The sequence below is a fragment of the Trachypithecus francoisi genome, unplaced genomic scaffold (genome assembly GCF_009764315.1).
Source record: "Trachypithecus francoisi isolate TF-2019V2 unplaced genomic scaffold, Tfra_2.0 Lachesis_group0, whole genome shotgun sequence".
Classification (NCBI taxonomy): Eukaryota; Metazoa; Chordata; class Mammalia; order Primates; family Cercopithecidae; genus Trachypithecus; species Trachypithecus francoisi.
The window spans coordinates 181,865,136-181,886,291 of record NW_022681453.1 but is presented as its reverse complement, the minus strand read 5'-3'; the positions used below and the strand labels follow the sequence as shown (position 1 = coordinate 181,886,291).

The following is a 21,156-nucleotide window of genomic DNA, read 5'->3' as shown; positions in this document are numbered from 1 at the left end:
TGGCACTTTGGGAGCCAAAGTGGGCAGATTGCTTGAGGCCAGGAGTTCAAGACCAACCCTGGCAACAAGGCAAGATCTCATCTTTAGGAAAAAAAAAATTATTCAGGCATGGTGACACTCGCCTGTAGTCCCAGCTACTCAGCTACTCAGGAGGCCGACATGGGAGGACTGCTTGAACCCAGGAGTTCGAGACTGCTGTGAGCTATGAATGTACCACTGCACTCCAGCCTAGGTGACAGAGCAAGACTATGTCTCAAAAACACAGAAAACATAAAAACAAAAACCAACCCCACAAAACTTTATTTATGGACACTGACATAGGAAACTTACATCATTTTCAAATGTCATAAAATATTATTCTTTTGATTTTTTTTATTCATTTAAAAATGTAAAAACCATTTTTAACTGGCAGGCCATAGAAAAACTGGCAGCAAATTGTGCAGATTCTTAATAAAAAATAATTAAAAAAAAAAAAAACAGGCAACAGGCCAGATTTGATCCTCTGCCCTTAGTTTGCCAACTCCTGCTCTAAACCCTTTTGACCTCAATTTAGTGAAAAATACCCATTGCATATGATAACCTTGAGTGTACAGAGTAGGAAAGAAGATAGAAAAAGTTGAATCTGCCTTGTGGTAAGGATTTTTGTTTTGTTTTGTTTTTAAACTTCATTTGCAATAATTTCAGGCTTGGAAACAAAAAGTTGAAAAACAGAGTAAAAAGAACTCCTTCACTGATTTTCCAAATGTTAACATTTTACCACATTTGCTTTTCTTTCTCAGGTTATTTTCATGCCTGGAATACCATTTCTCTCTCTCTCTACATTTTTTGTGTGTGTGTGTGAACTGTTTGAGAATCAGTTGCAAAGATGATGCCCTTTTGTTTCCTAAAAACAAGGATGTTCTTTTATATAACCATTACCAAAATTACCATTACCCAAATCAATACACGAATACAAAACTATTATTTCATATTTAGACTGTGTACCATTATCAAAATCAGAAAGTTAACATTGATGTGGCCGGGCACAGTGGCTCATGCCTGTAATCCCAGCACTTTGGGAGGCCGAGGTGGGCAAATCACTTGAGGTCAGGAGTTCGAGACCAGCCTGGCCAACATGGTGAAACCCCATCTCTACTAAAAATACAAAGATTAGCCGGGCCTAATGGTGGGTTCCTGTAATCCCAGCTACTTGGGAGGCTGAGGCGGAAGAATCACTTGAACCTGGGAGGCAGAGGTTGTAGTGAGCCGAGACTGTGTGACTGCACTCCAGACTGGGTGACAGAGTGGTCTGTCCTCCCACCCCCAAAAAAGGAAATGAACACTGATACATGGTACTAATCTAGCCTACAAGTCTAATTCTGATTTCAGCAACTGTCCCACTAACATCCTGTATATGCCAAGCTTCTTATCGTCATCATCTCTGGTAATTTCCCCAATTATCCAGTGAATTTGATATTATTATCCCTGTTTTACCAACAAAGAAACTAAGCTCAGAGAGGTTAATTTGCCCACAGTCACACAGATCGTAAGTGGCAGAGATGGAATTCTAACTCAAGTGTACTGCCTCCAGAGCCCTTGTTCTTTAATATTGAACTAGAATTGCAGAGCTTGGAAAGGACTTCACAGTGCAAACACACGGAATTGGTACTCCAGGCACGAAAAGAAGCCAAGGCACGGAGGCTCATGTCTGTAATTCCAGCATTTTTGGAGGTGCAGGCAGGCAGATTGCTTGATCCCAGAACTTCAAGACCTGCCTGGGTAACGTGGTGAGACCCTGCCTCTATAAAAAATACAAAAATTAGCCGGGTGTGGTGGTGCGCGCCTGTAGTTCCAGCCACTTGATAGGCTGAGACGGGAGAATTGCTTGAGCCCAGGAGGCCAAAGCTGCAGTAAGCCGTGTTCGCGCCACTGCACTCCAGCCTGGGAGACAGAGTGAGAACCTGTCCCCAAAAAACAAAATCAAAACAAACAAAAAAAAAACAACCCCCAAACCAAAAAACAAAAACCTGAGAAAGAAAAGCCAGTGACTGATACTTTCTCAATCTCTCAAGGAAATGTCCAGTAGGAAAGGAGAAAGGAGTAAACAAACAGAATTTTTGGCTACTTTGTTATACAATGTAAAAGACTTTTTGGAACACCAAGGCACAAACTAAGATTATTATTATTATGTTTTTAACTTTTTTTTGAGACGTAATTTTGCTCTTGTTGCCCAGGCTGGAGCACAATGGTTCACCTCGGCTCACCACAACCTCCGCCTCCTGGGTTCAAGGGATTCTCCTGTCTCAGCCTCCCCAGTAGATGGGATTACAGGCGCATGCCACCACGCCCGGTTAATTTTTGTATTTTTAGTACAGACGGGGTTTCATCATATTGGTCAGGCTGGTCTGAAACTCCTGACCTCAGGCGATCCGACCGCCTTGACCTCTCAAGTGCTGGGATTACAGGCGTGAGCAGAATTTTCATTCTAACAAGTTCCAGCTGAGTTGATACTTTGGCTCCAGGGACCGACCACATTTTGCTAACCCCTAGTTTCGAATTATTCAAAGAGCCCGTATATGATACGCGGATTCGCTCTAGGGCGTTTAAGTTTAGTAATTAACAATTTCCCTCTTTTGCTCTCTCAAGGAAGCCAGAAAACAGAGAGACCATGATTAATGTCCAGTCTCCGAGGCGCGTTATCAAGCTGCTGAAAGCAGGGCCTCCCGATTGCCGTTGCAAAGGGTCCCCTCCCAGGGAAGACGCCTGCAAAACCCAGATAGTACTATCCTGGAGTCACGCGGCCGCGCGCAGCCTCCTAAACGCCCCCACCCGCCCGGCTCGGCCACAGCGGGGCGGAGCGCGGGGCTGAGCAGGCGCGAGGGCTGGCTGCTGGGCCGACGAGGGGCGGTGCCAGGCCGCGGGTCCTTAGTCAAGTGACGCGGAGCGGCCGGCCTGGGCGCCGACTGCAGAGCCGGGAGGCTGGTGGCCATGCCGCGGTTCCTGGTTCGCATCCTCCCTCTGCTGCTGGCTCTGCTGCTTCTGGGCCCTACGCGCGGCTTGCGGGTAAGTCTGCGGGACTCGAGTACCGGGAGGCATTGCTAGGGGACAGGCTGGCGGGGAACCGGGCTCGGGCCGCAGCCACCCGGGGTCCCGCAGGGCGGAGAGCCTGAGCCGCTAAGTGCCCCCCAGCAGGCAGGCGGCCGGCGGAACGCAGGCAGTGGACCGGCCTTCCCGTCGGGGGCGGGCCGGGGGGGGGGCGCGCGTCCTTCCAGGCAGCTCGGTCGCTTGGGCGTTCCGCTCCGGCTGCCCTCTGCACTTGGACCCACTTCCCTATCTGTAACGAGGTGGTGAGACGAGGTGCGCCTAAAGATTTCCTAAGTTGGCTTTCCGGGAGGGGCTTCCAAGTTGCGCGGGTTAGAGGGTGCCTCCGGTTCTGGTTTGGGGCGCCCTCGCTTTCCCAGTTCGTGCTCTGCGGAGCGCTCCGGAAGGAGAAAAATGGGGTCAGGAGAGGCCCCTGCTGTGGGAGCACTGGGTTATTTTCTCTCTGGGTGTTTTCCCTCTTCGTGCATCTTGTTCCCTTCTCACCACTCCCCGTCGCCTGCCCTTTGGCTCCGATGTTTCTTTGTATTTGTGGGACCCTTTTCCTTCGGCGTTTGGGGGTCCAGGTTGCGTAGGGGAATAGGCAGGCTGCCGGGGGATCCCAGCATTGATGGGGGGAAGTATGGCGAGGCGAATAGGTGAGGTGCGGGGCGTGCACGTTTGGTGGGAGAGGAAGGGCAGCTTCACTCGCTTCGTCCGAGCTGAGGCGACGGGTTTAGGGGGTTCCTAAGCGCTGTCTGGGGAGGTTTGCATCACACCTGCGGAAAGGAGAGTGGATAGTTGCAAGCTGCTACTCTGCACGTTCCGCGAACCAACTTTGGTTCCCTCAGGGTGTAGGTGGGCTGAGCCTGCAGCACGCTTTAAGTAAGAGCTGGTGGCATTTGACACCGTTGACTTGTAAGTTACACCCTTTAATAGGGCTTTCAATAACGCGCCTAGTGCAGAGAAAAGTGGTACATTTATCTAAAACCAAGATTGAACATCTGAAGTATTTGGAAAACAGCTGCTGAAAATGTTTTCATTTTGGGAAAAAGTCAGCACAGATTATTTACTTTTCCCTCTTCACCCCGTCTGTGGTTCCCCTAACCCCAGTATGTAGACAGAGTTCTTGTCCAGAAGGCCCGTAGGACCTTAGGAGTCAGAGCTAGCCAGCTGTGAGAACCACTGGGGAAGGTGGAACTGGGGCACAGTTCAGGAGAACAGTGGCAGGGTAAGGGGCTGGGGGAAAGGCAGATTTTAACCAGTATCTGGGAGTGGAGGTAGAGAGAAAGAGAAGGATTATATGAACCAGGAGCAGGTGGACAGGGTCAGTCTGTCTGATGTAAGCTCGTCAGTCTAGTGCAGCATCATTGGGTCAGGGTGGATGCTTTGTGGCTACCATACCTGAGGCCCACACAGGGAGGCTGGCATCACCCCAGGAATTCTCATGTCAGGTGCCTAGGTGTCCCTCTTGGGCTCCTGTGCCCACAGCTGAAGAAAGATACTAGCAGTCTAGCTTTTCATTATCTCCTTGTTTACTTTCTTTAGGGTCCAAGCCATTCTCCTGTCTCAGCCTCCCAAGTAGCTGGGACTACAGGCGCCCGCCACCACACCCAACTATTTTTTTTTTTTTTTTGTATTTTTAGTAGAGACAGGGTTTCACTGCGTTAGCCAGGATAGTCTTGATCTCCTGACCTCGTGACCCAGCGGTTCTCAAATTTTAACTAAATTTTAGTTGTCCTAGAAATTAAGAGAATATTTTCTTCCTTTTTTTATTTTTTATTTTTCATTTATTTATTTATTTATTTTGAGACAGAGCCTCACTCTTTCGCCCAGGCTGGAGTGCAGTGGCATGATCTTGGCTCACTGCAACTTCCACCTCCCAGGTTCAAGTGATTCTCCTGCCTCAGCCTCCCGAGTAGCTGGGATTACATGTGCCTGCCACCACACCTGGCTAATTTTTGAATTCTTAGTAGAAACGGGGTTTTACCATGTTGGCCAGGCTGGTCTTGAACTCCTGACCTCAGGTAATCTGTCTGCGTCGGCCTCCCAAAGTGCTGGGATTATAGGCGTGAGCCACTGTGCCCAGCCCTAGAGAATATTTTACACGATTTGTTAAGAAATAATACATCATTACACATTAATAAACAATATATATATTTGAAAAACAATAATATTTCTCAGATTTTAGGGTGAAGAGTTGCACTGTTTTACATTTCTGCAAATCTCTTTCAATGTCTCTTAATAGAAGACAGTCAAATTTTCATGTTTATTTCTGCATGAAATCTGTTGCCATATCACATGTCACATAGCCTCTGGAAAATTCCACCCTCAGGACTGAGTGAGAATGGAAAAGGCAGTAATGGCTTGGAATTATAATAAAAATAGTTTTGACTAATTGGACCCCTGAAGGGCTCTCTCCAGACCGCACTTTGAATACTGCTGATTTGGAACATTTTTGTAAAACAAGTGCATGCTCACTTAGAGAAACTTTAAACATAGAAAATGTGGTAAGAAAATGAAAACTGCCCATCATGTCACAATGCTGTGAGTTTCTTTTTGGATAATAAAGTATAGCTAGCAACTCACTGGTATTTGAGTGGCTTGGATTCAAGGTGGGTTGGGCAGATGTAAGTGGCCTTTGAGTTTTGAATGGGTACAAGGATGCTCTAATATCCCACAAAGCTGATGCTGGTTCCTGGTTGCAGGCGGAGTTGACCTGGAAACCTCTCCTTGGCCACTGTCCTTTCTAAGGAACTCATTTCCAGAGTCCACCAGCACAGAACTGGTTGGGGAGTCTCCTAGGAGCAGAGAAAATGGCCATCTTCAGGCAGCTGTCCCTAGGCGCGAAGGCCACCCTGGCTGCCATCACTGTCTTCGTGTCCATGATCGCCTCCCGCTCATATCTGGCAGACAGCCTTGAGCTCAGGGCCTGGCGTTGGCTGCTTCGCTTGCAGCTAGCCCTGTTTGTCAACTCGCTCTTGCTCATTGGCTCCCTCTACATTTGGCGCAGCACAGTTAGCAACCTCTGCCACTCCCCAGCTGCGGAGTCAACCTGTTTTCAGCTTTGGAAGGTGGTGGTTCTGGCATTTCTGGCCCTGGCCCATTCCAGTTTCTTCACCATGTTCTTTTTAGTGGCCGAGGAGCCGTATCTCTTTTCCTTGGCAGCCTACTCCTGCCTGGGTGCTTACATCATCATGCTCTTCTTCCTCTGCATCCTCAGCGGCATGGAGCAGGCCTACCAGCTCTTGGCCTGGCGCAGTGGTAGGGTCGTGGGCAGCCTTGACAAGACAAGGAAGCTGGTGCTCAGGCCTGCCCTGGCAGTGGGAGTGACTGCTGTGCTCAGCGTGGCCGGGATTCTGAATGCTGCACAGCCCCCGGCTGTGAAAACTGTGGAGGTGCCCATCCATCAGCTGCCTGCCTCAATGAACAACCTCAAGATCGTGCTCCTCTCAGACATTCACTTGGGCCCCACAGTGGGCAGGACCAAGATGGAGATGTTTGTGAGGATGGTGAATGTCCTGGAACCAGATGTCACAGTGATCGTGGGTGACCTCTCTGACTCGGAAGCCTCGGTCCTGCGGACGGCTGTCGCTCCTCTGGGCCAGCTTCATTCACGTCTCGGTGCCTACTTCGTCACAGGCAATCATGAGTACTACACGTCAGATGTCAGCAACTGGTTTGCACTTCTGGAATCCCTGCATGTCCAGCCTCTTCATAATGAGAACGTGAAGATTTCCGCCACACGGGCCCAACGTGGTGGTGGTGGCAGTGGCGGTGGGAGTGAGGACGAGGACTGGATCTGCTTGGCTGGGGTGGACGATATTGAAGCAGACATCCTGCACTACTCTGGCCATGGCATGGATCTTGACAAGGCCCTGGAGGGCTGCAGCCCAGACCACACAATCATCTTGCTAGCTCACCAGCCCCTGGCTGCCAAGCGAGCTCTCCAGGCTCGGCCAGATATTAACCTGATCCTTTCTGGGCACACACATGCTGGGCAGATCTTCCCCTTGAACGTAGCAGCCTATCTCCTGAATCCCTTCTTTGCTGGTCTCTACCAAGTGGCCCAGGCTACATTCGTGTATGTCAGCCCGGGCACAGCCTACTACGGGATACCCATGAGGTTGGGTAGCAGGGCGGAGATCACAGAGCTCATCCTGCGGCGGTCTCCCTGAACCGGCCCTGCCCTGTGCACCTCTGCCCTGCCCTTGCCCTCGATCCTCCGTCCTGCTTCAGAGTGGTTTGCCTGCTTTTCCCCTCCAGCCTTGCCCACCCAGCCTTGCCTACACACCCTTGGTCACAAGCCTGATTCAAACAGTGACTCCTGGTGGGGCTGCCTGGCATGTTCAGGCTGGTTTAACCGTTTCCTTGGCCGGTTGCTTTTTTTGATGCACTTGTGAGATCACTAAGGTCACATATATGAGCACTCCCCTCTATTTTCCAGGTGGTGTGGAGTGGGGACCTTCTCCTGCAGAGCTCCAAGGGATGAACCTCCCCTTGGGGTTGCTAGAAAGGAATACCTCTAGAAGGTGGGGCCGAGGAGGAGCAGGAGCATCTTTCTCTTGGTGTTTTAAAACTGTCTTTAGGACTTAATTGGTTTCCAGAATCATTGATCCAGAGCCGTTCTGGGGAAGGGGCAGTGTTGCCAGGTAATTTGGGAGAACAGGCAAGATGGAAGGGCCCTCTGGCTGCTAGAGAAGAATATTTTCTTTTCCTCTGCTTCTATCAGGATCACTTCTATTGAGAGCATCAGCAAAATCTACTGGAATGCAAAGCTCCTCCTGTTCCAGGCCTTGAGGGATGCTATTTAACTGTCTGTGCTCCTGGGCCTTTGGGGGCAAGGTCGGGGGAGAAGAACGGTGGGCGCTGTGGTCAGTGATGGTGAGAACGTGGCTGCTTAGGAATTCGGAGAGCTTTGCCTCCCTTGCCTCATTTTATACAACCCTTTGGGGAGCTAATTGGGGACAGGCTGCTTTTCCCTATTTGGAGATGAGGAAACCAAGGCAAAGAGAGAGAAGGCACAGGCAATATGACAAGATGTGTAGGAGATTTGGGGCTAGAAACCAGGTCTTTTACCTCCCAGTAAAAGTGGTGCTTTTCCACCATGTGGTGATTAAGTAGCTGCGTCTGTTGCAGGTGGTCTGTTGCAGGTGAGCGCAGGATTCAAATGCAGTTCACCAATTCACAGTGCAGAGAGAACGAACAAGGGCCTAGGACCCCGTGCTCTTTCTAAGTGGTTTGCTTGAGGCTGATTTCAACTTACCCATACCGGCATGGACCGGAACCTGGAAGGGAGTCAGCTAGTTTCAGTGCAGGATGTCTTACATTTGAAGAAGAGTCAGGAAACCGGAACCCTCCACCTCCGACCCCACGTTTGGGTTTGATTTTTTTGTGAGCAGCCGGGTTCACTCAGTGGGGGAGACGAGGCCTGCATGGGAGTGGCAGTGCTGTGTGCCTCTGGCAGGGCCTGCAGACTCCTCTCCCTGGGCCTGGCTGTGGAATGCAGAGACTGTTCTTCCTGCTAGGTGGCTTCAACCCACTTGCCTGACCCTATAAGAGCTGCCCTTGGGTTCTGGCCACGAAATGATAGGGCCATCCCTGCTGGCTTCTAGACCCATAGAAAAACCAGGCAGGGATTATGATGTCCGGAGTGACCCTGTTGGTCTGGCCCTTTTGCCGGAAGCAACAGATCCTTTGATCCTGAGATGGAGATAAGCACCTGGGTTAGAAAAGGCCTCACTGAGAAGACAGGGCTGGGCCAGTTTCCTGCTGGGTGATTTAGGCTTGTGATGGATAGTCTTCCTCCCATGGGGAGTGAAGAGTGAAGAAACTCGCTTTGACTGGAGAGGCTAACCCTGCTACTCACTCATTGGGCAGCAGTGGGTGGGTGACTTTCCCTTACTGAGCCTTGGTTTCCATCAACCCTAAAATGGGGATAATTATCGCATCTACCTCAAGATTGTTTTGTCAGGGGGGATCCATCAAGCCTTGTGCATGAGTTCCACATGGCACAGTGTGCACAGTGAACACTCAGTGTTAATTTTTCAGCTTTCCAGTGGAGCTTGCTAAGGAACTGTTGGGCACCGGTGCCCGGAGGATTCATGAAGCAGCCAGTCCTGGGGAATGGGAGTGGGTAACGAGTTGCCTGCTGCTGGGGCCAGTGATGTGTCAAAGCAGCAGCTGCTGGGGGTTTGCCTTCCTCCCCTCGTGCGCATTCTGGCAGGCAAAGGGGGTTTCTTCCTTTCCTCCTTGTTCTCCTGGTGTACAGTGTGGTTCTGGGGGATCTGGAGACCACCCTTTTTGTTCCCAGGCAGCCACAGTATTGACAGTGGGCCATCCCATGCAGTTTAAAATGTATCTTTGAGTTGAAACTCTGGTGGTTTCCTTATTCTTTTCTCTCTTCCCTGTCCTTCCAAACTCACTTTTCTTGTGACCCGACTGTATTTTGTGAATCATCCTTCCTCCCTTTCAGTTCTTGCTTTGGATTTCATCAGGTGGGCTACATGGTGCCATTTCACTCCCACTGTTTGGTGCCACTGGTAATGTTTGACTCACATTAACTCACATTGTTATGTGTTATTTCACTGATTTCTTGATTTTGCATCTTTCTCATCAGTGACCTGGGCTTGATGAAATTAGCTTTCATGAAGTCCTTTTTTTTTTTTAATTTAATTTTGCATCCTTACCTCTTTTCTTTCTCTTGAATGCCATCATTGTGTGGTCTTATATACCCTTCATCCACTCTGAAGTCCTTGCTTGACTGATTGCTTTCTATTAGCAGAGAGAAAACAGGTCCATCCTATGTATCTGAGAAACAACATCAACACCCTCTCATATCTGGTTTGTATTCCCTGACTCGGCGGACATTTTTCCAGCAGAAATTTCTCCATCACTGTCCAGATTCTGGCCCTGGTGGGCAGGACTCCATGACACCTTTATTCCCTCTGTTCAACATTCTTAAACCATTGACCTTCTTTTTTTTGTTTGTTTGTGGCTGGGGGAAGTGGTGAGAAACATTACTGGAAGCTTGATCATTCTTTCAATTTCATTTGTTTCTTTATTTTTAGTCTGTTAGATGCAAATTGAAATGTAGTGCTTTTTGAAGATTAGCAGTAGCATCTGTAGTATATGATGCTGTTACAAAATCTCGATAAATTAATCCTGCTTCCATTCCTACCAAATACTCATCCATGCTTTTTTTCCCGTCGTATTTTGTTTGGTTTGTTTTAAACTTTTCGTACATGTACCTATCTCCCAGCTTTCACAAGGATGACAGGACCATTCTGCCATCCTTTCTCGGCTACCCCTGCCCCACTTGTACTCTTTATTTTTTGACTGGAGTATATGAAGGTAAATCATAGAAAACATAATGTTACCCCAAAATTACTTCAGTATGAATCCTTTTTCAAAAAGCGTACCTATAATGTCATTATCATATCCAATGAAATTAACAGTGATTCTTGAATATCATCTAATAGCTAGTTAGGAGATTTGGGGCTAGCAGCCAGATTTTCGACCTTTTTAAAGGAGTGTTCTTTCCACTGTCTGAGTATTAAGTAGCTGTATCTGTCACAAGTGAGTATAGGATTCAAATGCAATTAATTGTGTGAAGAGTTAGTGTTTAGTTTTTCCTGATTATCTCAATTATGTTTTTTATTGTGGCAAAAAATTGACTATCTTAACCATTTTTTTTGTTCTTTTAGTTGTTGTTGTTGGTCTTAACCATTTTTAAGTGAACAGTTCAACAGTGTTAAGTATATTCACGTTGTTGTGAAATTGATCTAATTGATCTGTAGAACTTTTTCATCTTGCAACTCTATACCCATTGAGCAACAAGGCTCCATTTCCCCCTTCCTCCAGCCCCTGGTGACCACAATTCTATTTTCTGTTTCTATGGCTTTGACTACTTTAGATACCTCATAGAAGTGAAATCATGCAGTTTTTGTCTTTTTGTGGCGGGCTTGTTTCAGTTAGTATAATGACCTTAAGGTTGTGGCACGTGACTGGATTTCTGTTCTTTTTAAGGCTGGACCACAGTAATATTCTGTTGTATTTTTATGCCACATTTTGTTTATCCATGTTGAGCATGTTTTCATGGGCTTGTTGGCCACTTGTATACCTTCTTCGGAGAAATGTCTATTCAAGTCCTTTGCCTATCTTTAAATCAGGTTATTTAATTTATTGTTGTGGAGATGTAGGAGTTCTTTATGTATTCTGGGTATTAACCCCTTATCAGATATGTAATTTGCAGATATTTTCTTCAGTTCTGTACATTGCCTTTTCACTCATTGTGACCTTTGATGCACAGAGTTTTAAAGTCTGATGTAGGCCCATTTCTCTATTTTCACTTTTATGTTTGTGCTTTTGGCATCATATCCAAAAAATCATTGCCAAGTTCAATATCATGTAGCTTTTTTTCCCATGTTTTCTTCTAGGAGTGTTATAGTTTTGGGTCTTATGTTTAGGTCTTTAACCCATATTGAATTAATTTTTGTGTATGGTGTAAGATAAGGGTCCAACTTCATTCTCTTGCATGTGAATATCCAGATTTCCCAGCACTGTTTTCTGAAGAATTTCTCATCAAGAGGTCTTGACATCTTTGTTGAAAATCATTTGACCATATACACAAGGGTTTATTTCTGGATGTTCTATTCTCTTTCATTGCTCTATTTCTCTGTCTTTATGCCATTACCATGTATTTTGATTACTATAGCTTTGTTTTGAAATCAGGAGGTATGAGTCTTTCAACAGTCTTTTTCAAGACTGTTTTGTCTATTTGGTGTCTGTTTAGATTCTGTATGAATTTGAGGATAAATTTTTCTATTTCTACAAGAAATGCTATTGGGATTTTTATAGGGATTGTGTTGAATCTGTAAATCACTTTGGGTAGTATGAACATCTTAACAATATGAATCTTCCACTCCATGAACATAGGATGTTTTTTCCATTTGTTTGTGTCTTCTTTAATTTCTTTTAACAGTGTTTTGTAGTGTTCAGTGTAGTCTTTCACTTTAGTTAGGCCTATTTCTAAGTATTTTATTCTTTTTGATGCTTTTTTAAATGGACTTTTTAAAAATTCCATTTAGGATTGTTCATTTTTAGTGTATAGAGATACAGCTGATTTTGGTGTGTTGCTTTTGTATCCTGCAATTTTGCTGAATTCATTTATTAGTTCTAACAGTTTTGTGTGTGTGTGTGTGTGTATGTGTGTGTGTGTGTGTGTGTAATCTTTAGGGTTTCCTTCATCTAAGATTATGTCATCTGCAAACAGATCATTTTACATCTCCTTTCTAATTTGAATGCCTTTTATTTCTAGTTGCTCTGACTAGGACTTCCAAAATTATTTGAGTAGACGTGGCAAAAGCAGACATCTTGTCTTGTTCCTGATCTTAGAGGAAAAGCTTGCAGTCTTTCACTATTGAGTATGATGTTAGCTATGGGCTTTTCACATGTGGACTTTACGATGTGGAGGTAGTTTTCTTCTATTTTGCATTTGTTGAATTGTTGGGTTTTTTTAAATCATGAAAGGGTGTTGAATCTTGTCATGCTTTCTCTGCCTCAATTTAGATTATCATGTGGTTTTTGCCCTTTATTCTGTTAATTTGGTGTATTACATTGATGGATCTTTATATGTTAAACCATTCTTGCATTTTAGGAATAAATCCCACTTGATCATAGTATATAATCCTTTTAATGCATTGTTGAATTCAGTTTGCTAGTATTTTGTTGAGGATTTTTACATCAATATTCACCAGGAATATTATCGTACTGTAGTTTTCTTGTAATGTATTTGTCTGGCTTTGGTATTAGGATAATATTGGTCTCATAGAATAAATCTGGAAATGTTCCTTCTCTTCAACTTTTGTAAGAGTTTCAGGAGGATTGGTATTAATTCTTCTTTAAATGTTTGGTAGAATTCTCCAGTGAAGCCATCTGGTTCTAGGTTTTTCTTTGAGGTGTGTGGGGGTGTGTGTGTGTGCGCGCGCGCGCGCGCGCGCACATGTGCTGACACGTAGTCTTGCTCTGTCACCCATGCTGGAGTGCAGAGGCATGATCTTGGCTCACTGCAACCTCCGCCTCCCAGGTTCAAGCGATTCTCCTTCCTCAGCCTCCCAAGTGGCTAGGACCACAGGCACGTGCCACCACGCCCGGCTAATTTTTGTATTTTTAGTAGAGACGGGTTTTCACCATGTTGGCCAGGCTGGTCTCAAACTCCTACCTCAAATGATCTGGCTGTCTCGGCCTCCCAAAGTGCTGGGATTACAGACGGGAGACACCATGCCCAGCCTCTTTGAGGTTTTTGATTATTGATTCAATGTTTTTAATAGCTATTGGTCTGTACGGATTTTCTGTTTCTTCATGATTCAGTCTTGGTGGGCTGGGTGTGTCTAGAAATTTATCCATATCTCCTAGGTTATCCAATTCGTTGGCGTACAGTTGTTCATGCTATTCTCTTACAATCCTTTATTTCTGTGGCATCAGTTATTATGCCCTCTCTTTATTTCCGATTTATTTATATATTCTTTTTTAAAATCTAGTTAAGTTTCTCAATTTTCTTGATTTTTTTTTTGAAAAACCAACTTGTTTTTTTTTTCCTACTATCTTTCTATTCTCTTTTGTTTATTTCTGCTCTAATCTTTTATTGTCTTTTGCTAGCTTTGGATTTTTTTTTTTTCCTTCTTCTTCTTATGGAATTGTCTTTTTATAGTTATTTTGTTTGAAACAGGCGAAAAATAGGTCTATATTTTGCCTGTGGTGTGTTTCTTCAGTTTCCTTGAGTCTATAACATCCCCTTTTCCTTAGTTTATACCATTTATTTGTTCAAGTTATCTGGGTCGTATGTCTTAAAATTTTATGCATTTTGGATTTTGGTGTCATTTAACATGTTCATATTTTCTGTGAGTTCGTAGAGCTAAAGCTCTCTAAAGGTTAGAGCTAGAGGCTGGATAGATTCAGGTTCAACCTTTTCCCTTTTTGGGTAGGAAGACCATTGCATCTTCAGTGATGCTAAGATTGACCTGTCGGCCCAGGTGTTGTCAGCGTGATCGCTCCACTAGAAAATTCCTCATTATCTTTCCATTTAATGTTTCAGCAGTCATTGGTGATTGTTGTCTAATGTCATTATTTCACTAAAGTTTGCAAAATGATGATTCGTAAAATTCTATCCTTTTTTTTCCCTGCATTTACTAGCTATGGATCCTTTACAAAGAACTCTCCTCAACAATTGTGTGGTTACTCTGAAAAAGCCTATAACAAAGGCAAGACAGATACTAGATTCTTTCACTTGATTCCTTAGTTTATAGCATAATGAGCTGATACGACAGCAGCCTCCAAGAATGACCAATAAGCTTTTCTTCAGAGTGGGTGAAAATATTGTTAGGAATTTAGATATTTAGATATTTTATATGTCTGATGCTTTTTAGTTCATCAAAGCGTTACATCTTTTAATACTCAAAATAGCCCATCTTTAGCCAGTTGGGACCTTTTCATTTTTCATTTTTTACTTTTTACAGTCATAGTCTTGCTCTGTTGTTCAGTCTGGAGTGCAGTGGTGTGACTAGAACTCACTGCACTCTCAATTTCCCGGGCTCAAGTGATGCACTCACTTTGGCCTCCAAGTAGCTAGGACTACAGGCACGCACCACCACACCTGGCTCTTTTTTTTTTTTTTTCTTTTTTTGGTAGAGACAGAGTCTCTCTGTGTTGCCCAGGCTGGTCTCAAACTTCTGGCCTCAAGCAGTCCTCAGCCTCCCGAAATGCTGGGATTACTGGTGTGAACCTGTAATCAGCCTCCCAAAATGCTGGGATTACAGGTGTGAACCACTGCGCTTGAGCTGGTTGGAGCCCTGTCATCTTGTTGTTTTGATGAGACCCCAGTAGTTTTTTGTTTTTTGTTTTTAATAGTTCTAGCGCTGTTTTGTACATCTTATGCCACAGACTTGGATTAACTAATTTCTTGACGAAGCAGTTCTGGTTACTTTTAGTGGGAAATGTTTGCAGACCACAATTTTGGCACTCTATGGGTTAGATTGCTTAGATTAGATTGCTGCCTGCTGATATCATTTCCAAACTGTGTCTGTGGGTATTGCTAGGAAATGCAATACTTTTTTAGGGAGAAAAAAACAAATCATAAATGTGTACTAGTATCTCCAATTCAAATGAGAGATTATGGATTTTATTGCTTTTTAATGAACTATATTTTTTAGAGTAGTTTTAGCCTTATAGCAAAACTGAGGGGAAGGTACAGAGATTTTCCTGTATCTCCTGATTATGGGGTTCTTAATTTTGTTTGATTTTATGTTTGTTTCTCTCTCTCTTTTTCTTTTGAAACAGAGTCTTGCTCTGTCACTCTGATTGGGCTGCAGCGGTACCATCACTACTCACTGCAGCCTCAACTATTCTGGGCTCAAGCAATCCTCCCACCTCAGCCTCCCAAGTAGGTGGGACCACAGGCATGTGCCACCATACCCAGCTAACTTTTATTTATTTTTTATAGAGATGGGATCTCATTTTGTTGCCCAGGCTGGAACTTCTGGGGTCAAGCCATCCGACCACTTCAGCCTCCCAAAGTGCTAGGATTACAGGCATGAGCCACTGCACCCAGCCTGTTTCTCTTTTATACTGAAAAATTTGGTTCTTAATAACCTAATGTAGTTACTTAGTTTTTTTATCTTACTACATATATAACAGAACCAAAGTAGTAATGTCAATGTGGTTATTAAGATGACGTCTACTGAATGCAGTTTGCTTTTGTTTTTTCCCTGAATGCAGTTTAAGCTGTATTTTTATCCTTAGGCCAAATATGGTCAATGTAGTGTGGAAAGTTAGGTCTGTATGTTTTTAATTTTAAAGAAATTATATATTTTTAAATTTAATTTTTATTTTTTTAAACTGTGCATTTACCTTTTCTCTGAGATGAGGGGGCACATATTTTAAATCTGTGCATGTCCAGAGTCCGTGAGGATTGGGAATCAGTCCAAAGCTGTGCTCACTTCTCCTCCTCTTCCACTATGATTTGCCTTCTTTATCCAGTCTTTTGGAATGCTGAACAAAAATGTTTTTGGCACAAGACCGGCATGAAAAAATAAAGTTAATAAAAATTGAAAGCATAAGCTAGAGCAGATTATCCACAGATTCCTCTATCTCCATATAGATTATCACCATTGCTTGCACCTGTTTTCCTTCTCTAGCCTATCGGATGGAATGGTGCTTCCATGACATGTGTTGTTTGGAAGGCTCTTAGCTCTGACATAATCAGAGTTTGACCCATAGTCACCTGAAACATTTCTTCTCTTTCTCTATGTTTTATGAACTGAGGGGTCTGAGAAGTCCGTGGTATGCAAATAGCCTTCCAGCCCCTTCCCTCTCCCCTTGCCTCTGTCCATGTTCTCTCAGCCCCAGGGTGCTTGCAGGCTAAGAGGACTGGGTCTCTGCCATCTTGGAGCTGAACAGCTCTTGTCAGGAATCCCCCAGGCCCTTGAGTCTCTAGGGTGAGTTGTAGGGGTGTGTAGGGTGCTGGGGATTAAGATCTGCTGAGTAGGTGCTTACCAGAGTTACACTGAGGGACCTGAAGACAGATCATCTTCACATAATCAGCATGACCCAGAATCTGCGATGTCACTGGGCTTCTTTTATTTCTTTAGTCAAGGAATGTGCACAAGTAATACAAATATAATTATTTTTAGTCCCGGGGATTAGGGAACTTGGAGGGTGTTCACATTACCTGATGATGTCAATATTTTGTTGTGTTTAATTTTTGTTTTAAAAGAGATGCTTATTTATTACTGAAATAATCTAACCTGAATAAATAACTTTTTAAAAATTACATTGGCCAGTATTAGGTTCCTGATATGTATTTGGTGTTTTGTTTGTACTGCTGGGTTTTTTCCCTCCGGTATTCGATGCTTTAATGGGGGGCCTTAAGAAGTTACGAATTTTGGTTTGTTCAGAATTGCTTTTTGTAAGTTTTCTGTGACCTCATGCACTAAATACTGATGCTTCCACACTTCTGCAAGTATGAAATAAAAGTATGTGTCTTCAGTATTGCATTCCTGCGCCAATTCATTTAGAAGGATAGAATTTGCACTCAGGTCAAATCTTGCATTATTTGCATTTGGGGGGAATACACTCTGAAGGCAGTTTTCTCTCTCTCTCTCTCCTTTTTCCTCCTCCTTTCCTTCTTTCTTCCTCCTATTTCCACTTTTTTTTTTTTTTTTGAGACGGAGTTTTGCTCTTGTTGCCCAGGCTGGAGTGCAGTGGTGTGATCTCGGCTCCCTGCAACCTCTGCCTCCCAGGTTCAAGGGATTCTCCTGCCTCAGTCTCCAAGTAGCTGGGATTATAGGCATGGGCCACCATACCCAGCTAATTTTTGTATTTTTAGTATAGATGAGGTTTTGCCGGTCTCGAACTCCCGACCTCAGGTGATCCACCTGCCTCAGCCTCTCAAAGTTCTGGGATTACAGACGTGAGCCACCACACCTGGCCTTTGCCACTTTTTTTGATCGCCTTCTGTCAGTGGTGCCACAGCTCAGAGGAAGCTCAAAGGAAGCTGGCTCTTTAGATGGGATCTTCTTAGGTCCGTAACTTTTGAGAGGGGTCACCTTGGGTCCATGAAGTGGACTGTCCCTGTTTACTTTGGTTGTGACAGTCAACAATGATGAGCTGTCTTTTAACTGATACTGCTTCTGCAGCTGTTCATCTCATCCCCTCTCTGTGGCTTTTCTAGGTTTTTGTTTCAGAGACATGTCCCCTGCTCACCTGGTTCAAATAACGTGGTGGTGTTCATCTCTCAGACCACGACAGTCCATGAATGCACAGACAGTCCAGGTCTCGTGTGATACAGCAGGGCAGTGGACACAGCCCCAGGCAAGAGGGAGAATAGACTGCTGTCCTGCCCACTCACAAACTGTTTTCAATCCTTTTTATCAGTAGGATTTGAAAAGATTAGAACATTAATTGCAAACCAAATATCAGAGGCCGTGTCGTTCTGTCCCAGTGGTAATCCCACACCCATGTGGTAGCTGCTGTTGGAGCTACTACTCAGTTAATTAAGTGGCCACCGTCATGTACCATGATCTGTTTTTTCTGGCAGAGGCTCACAGGCGATTTGAATGAACATGATGGAAATGATCTTTAAGTCTTTGTGGAGGGGGCACGCATAGCTACAATTCCCAGAGGATTGTGGTCTTGCTTCAGATTTATCTTGAGTGAGAGTGGGGAGTGGGCAGTTCCGGAGCTCCCCTTGATCCATGGTGGCTCCTACTCATGATGAGGGTTCTGCAGGCCATTATGTAAAACCATCCCACTTTCAGCTCAGAGCCAGGGAAATAACTGTGTGACGGATCCTCTGATTGGTTGGACTCTCTGTGAAAAGGACTGGGGCCAAGGCTCCCTTTATCTCTGGCCTGCCTAAGAGTGATAAGGGAGAGTGATGGCATTTCAGGTTCCCTGGTGCTACCATGTCAGTTCACACTGTATCCAACAGTCCTCAGAAGGGGGTGGCCTTGGGGTGCCTGTTGCCCTGAATCTTGTTGGGAAGGACTGGAGGAATATTCACTGTGTGGACTTGGGGTGGTGTTATAGGGACCTTCCTCAAGGGGATCCATCCAACCTTTCCTTCAGTCAAATTTTGTTGACTGTATGTTGGAGAACTGGCTCAAAGCTGGGAATTGGATGTAGGAATCTCAATTTTCCATGCAGTTGTTGACATCAGCCTTTTGCTCACAAGTTTTTAAATATGTCAAGCAGTACTCTTGCCGATTGCCTGGCCATCTCACCCCACAGAAATGTGTGGCTTATGAGCCACTGGGTAAGGTCACTCCTGGTCCCCAGGTCAGCACACCCTGGTTGCCACTGTGACCTTGCTGGTCGTTGTGGTAATTGTGCCTTCCTGCTGCTGGTGGTTAAGCGGTCCCACGTTGGTTATGCCAGAACCTCATCATCCCCAGTGACACTAGAGCGTCCCTTGCCATGGCAGCATCCCCCGTCATTCTTGCCTGCAGAGGATGGGCTTCCCAGGCATGCCAGGGCCCTCCTCACCAGTGCCTTCCTTCCTGAAGGGAGAGTTCTCTGGGCTCTCCTGGGGAATAGAGCCAGGTAGTGGGGTCTCTGGTCATCCTTTTTACATTCCCACCTCTTGAGCCATTCCATACCTTTCTCAGGATGCAGTCCTGGCATCCTCACCTCATTTCCTGTTAACCAGTGTCATGTCTAGGTTCCAAGGATCCTCCCAACAGCATAGAGACTGGGCTCTTACCAATAGAATATGGGTCATGGGAGAATACGCCCTACCAGTAACTTCCCCATATCTGGCCTGGGATTTTCCCCCTCAAGATCCATTCTCAGTGACCCCCATGGTTAGGTCTTACTTTTCTGGCCGGAGATGTGAGTCTCTTTAAACACTGCCACAGAAGCCTCTGACATTCATAGGATGCCCTGAGTGGATGGCTCACCTGAGCCCATCAAACAGTCATTGTCTTTAAAGCTTCCAAATCACTTAATAAAAGCCAGCTAACCTCACACTCTTTTCAATGACCAGTAACCCCCACCTCTGCCCCGCTCCAGGGGTGGAGCCAGTGTAGATACCGACTGCTCCCCTTCTCTCCATGCCTCTTCCTGGTCCCGCATAGTTGAGGGACTTGGTATTTGTCTTTGAGGCATTACCACGCCCCTTAACACCAGCTATAGGGTTCTTGTTATTTGACATTCATGAGACAACAAGGTGCAGACTCACATCCTGATGATCTGCTCTTGAGGCCACTCCTGTTACCAATTGTCATACTTTGGGTCCCTCTAGAAGCAGAACATTGGGTGCAGGTGGTTTGAGAAGTGATCCAAGAGCATAGGAGCGAGGGACAGGTGGAAAGAAGGGACAGCTTGGGTCAGAATGCATATCGGGGTTATCACTCTGGGAACCGGGACATGATTCTTCTGAGACTTCCTGAAAAGTACACAAAGTGTCTCCAGAATTATTTGCTTAAAAGACAAGAGAATGCAGTTCTCCACCCTCTTTGTGACTCATTGGCTGAAGGTTGCCCCCAGGGGCATGGACTACCCAGTGCCCCTGGACTTCTGGGCTGAACCCGTTCCCCCAGTGTTGGGGCAGGAAGGCAAAAAGACTTGAGATCTGAGTGTGAGTTGAGACAATCAGCACAAAGCATACTGAGCTTGCACAAGACCATTCACAGAGCTACAGCTGATGTAGGCATGTTTTTAAAACCCTTTTCAAAGCCAGGTGTGGTGGCTCACGTCTGTAATCCCAGCACTTTGGGAGGCCAAGGCGGGCGGATCACCTGAGGTCAGGAGCTCGAGACCAGCCTGGCCAACGTGGTGAAACCCCGTCTCTACTAAAAGTACAAAAATTAGCCAGGCCGTGGGGGCAGGAGGCTGGGACAGGAGAACCGCTTGAACCGGGGAGGCGGAGGTTGCAGTGAGCCGAGACTGCGCCATTGCACTCCAGCCTGGGCCACAAGAGTGAAACTCCATCTCAAAAAAAAAAAAACCCCAAAAAACACCTTTCAGGCTGGGCACGGTGGCTCATGCCTGTAATCCCACAACTTTGGGATCGTGAGGTGGGAGGATTGCTTGAGGCTAGCAGTTGGAGACCAGCCTGGGCAACATAGTGAGATCCTGTCTCTAAAGAAAATTTGAAAATTATTAGCTGAGCATGGTGGCACGACCCTGTGGTCCCAGCTACTTGGGGACTGAGGTGGAAGGATCACTTGAGCCCAGGAGGTCAAGGCTGCAGTGAGCCATGATCATGCTGCTGCATTCCAGCCAGAGCAACTGAGCAAGAAAGACCCTGTCTCAAAAACAAAAAACTCTCCTCCTCTGCCTTCACCCTATATCCATCGGAGACCATTTCACAATGGCAAGGGCTGCATACTCTCCAGAGCTGTATACGTTTGATCATGTATGTGTATTTGTATATATACAAACATGCATGTACAATACACATACAGTATAAACCATAATTCATTTTGTCAGTCTGCATTTTTATTTGTGTCAACATTTTGCTAGGAAAAATTTTCAGAGAGAGTTGAAACATTATACCGTTAACATATTACTATCAGTCCATCCCTCCACCTATCAATTCAT

At 45.4% G+C, this 21,156-nt stretch overlaps 2 protein-coding genes and 1 long non-coding RNA gene across 4 annotated transcripts in view; all 3 read left to right on the top strand.

Annotated features, from left to right (window-relative positions):
- The first annotated feature begins 2,827 nt into the window (after positions 1-2,827).
- Positions 2,828-21,156, top strand: part of GLB1 (galactosidase beta 1) — a 114,059-nt gene continuing 95,730 nt past the window's right edge. Inside the window, 1 exon segment of the mRNA XM_033212911.1 lies at positions 2,828-3,042. Coding sequence (XP_033068802.1) covers positions 2,968-3,042 — 75 coding nt within the window. The 5' untranslated portion in view covers positions 2,828-2,967.
- TMPPE (transmembrane protein with metallophosphoesterase domain) lies at positions 2,933-10,244 on the top strand. 2 transcript variants are annotated; one of them, XM_033212912.1, is made up of 2 exons: positions 2,933-3,042; positions 5,766-10,244. In XM_033212912.1, exon 2 carries the CDS (start codon positions 5,874-5,876, stop codon positions 7,233-7,235), a length of 1,362 nt encoding a protein of 453 aa, XP_033068803.1. In that variant the 5' UTR covers positions 2,933-3,042; positions 5,766-5,873; the 3' UTR covers positions 7,236-10,244. The 2 variants fall into 2 exon arrangements, with proteins under 2 accessions (XP_033068803.1, XP_033068804.1); XM_033212913.1 differs by lacking the exon at positions 2,933-3,042 and adding an exon at positions 3,053-3,336.
- Positions 13,699-17,103, top strand: LOC117084321. The gene is made up of 2 exons (XR_004437402.1): positions 13,699-14,831; positions 14,874-17,103. It is a non-coding gene; the product is annotated as an uncharacterized LOC117084321 (long non-coding RNA).

Coding starts and splice junctions, on each gene's coding strand:
- TMPPE (XM_033212912.1), top strand. CDS start 5,874: ATGGCCATCTTCAGGCAGCTGTCCCTAGGCGCGAAGGCCACCCTGGCT.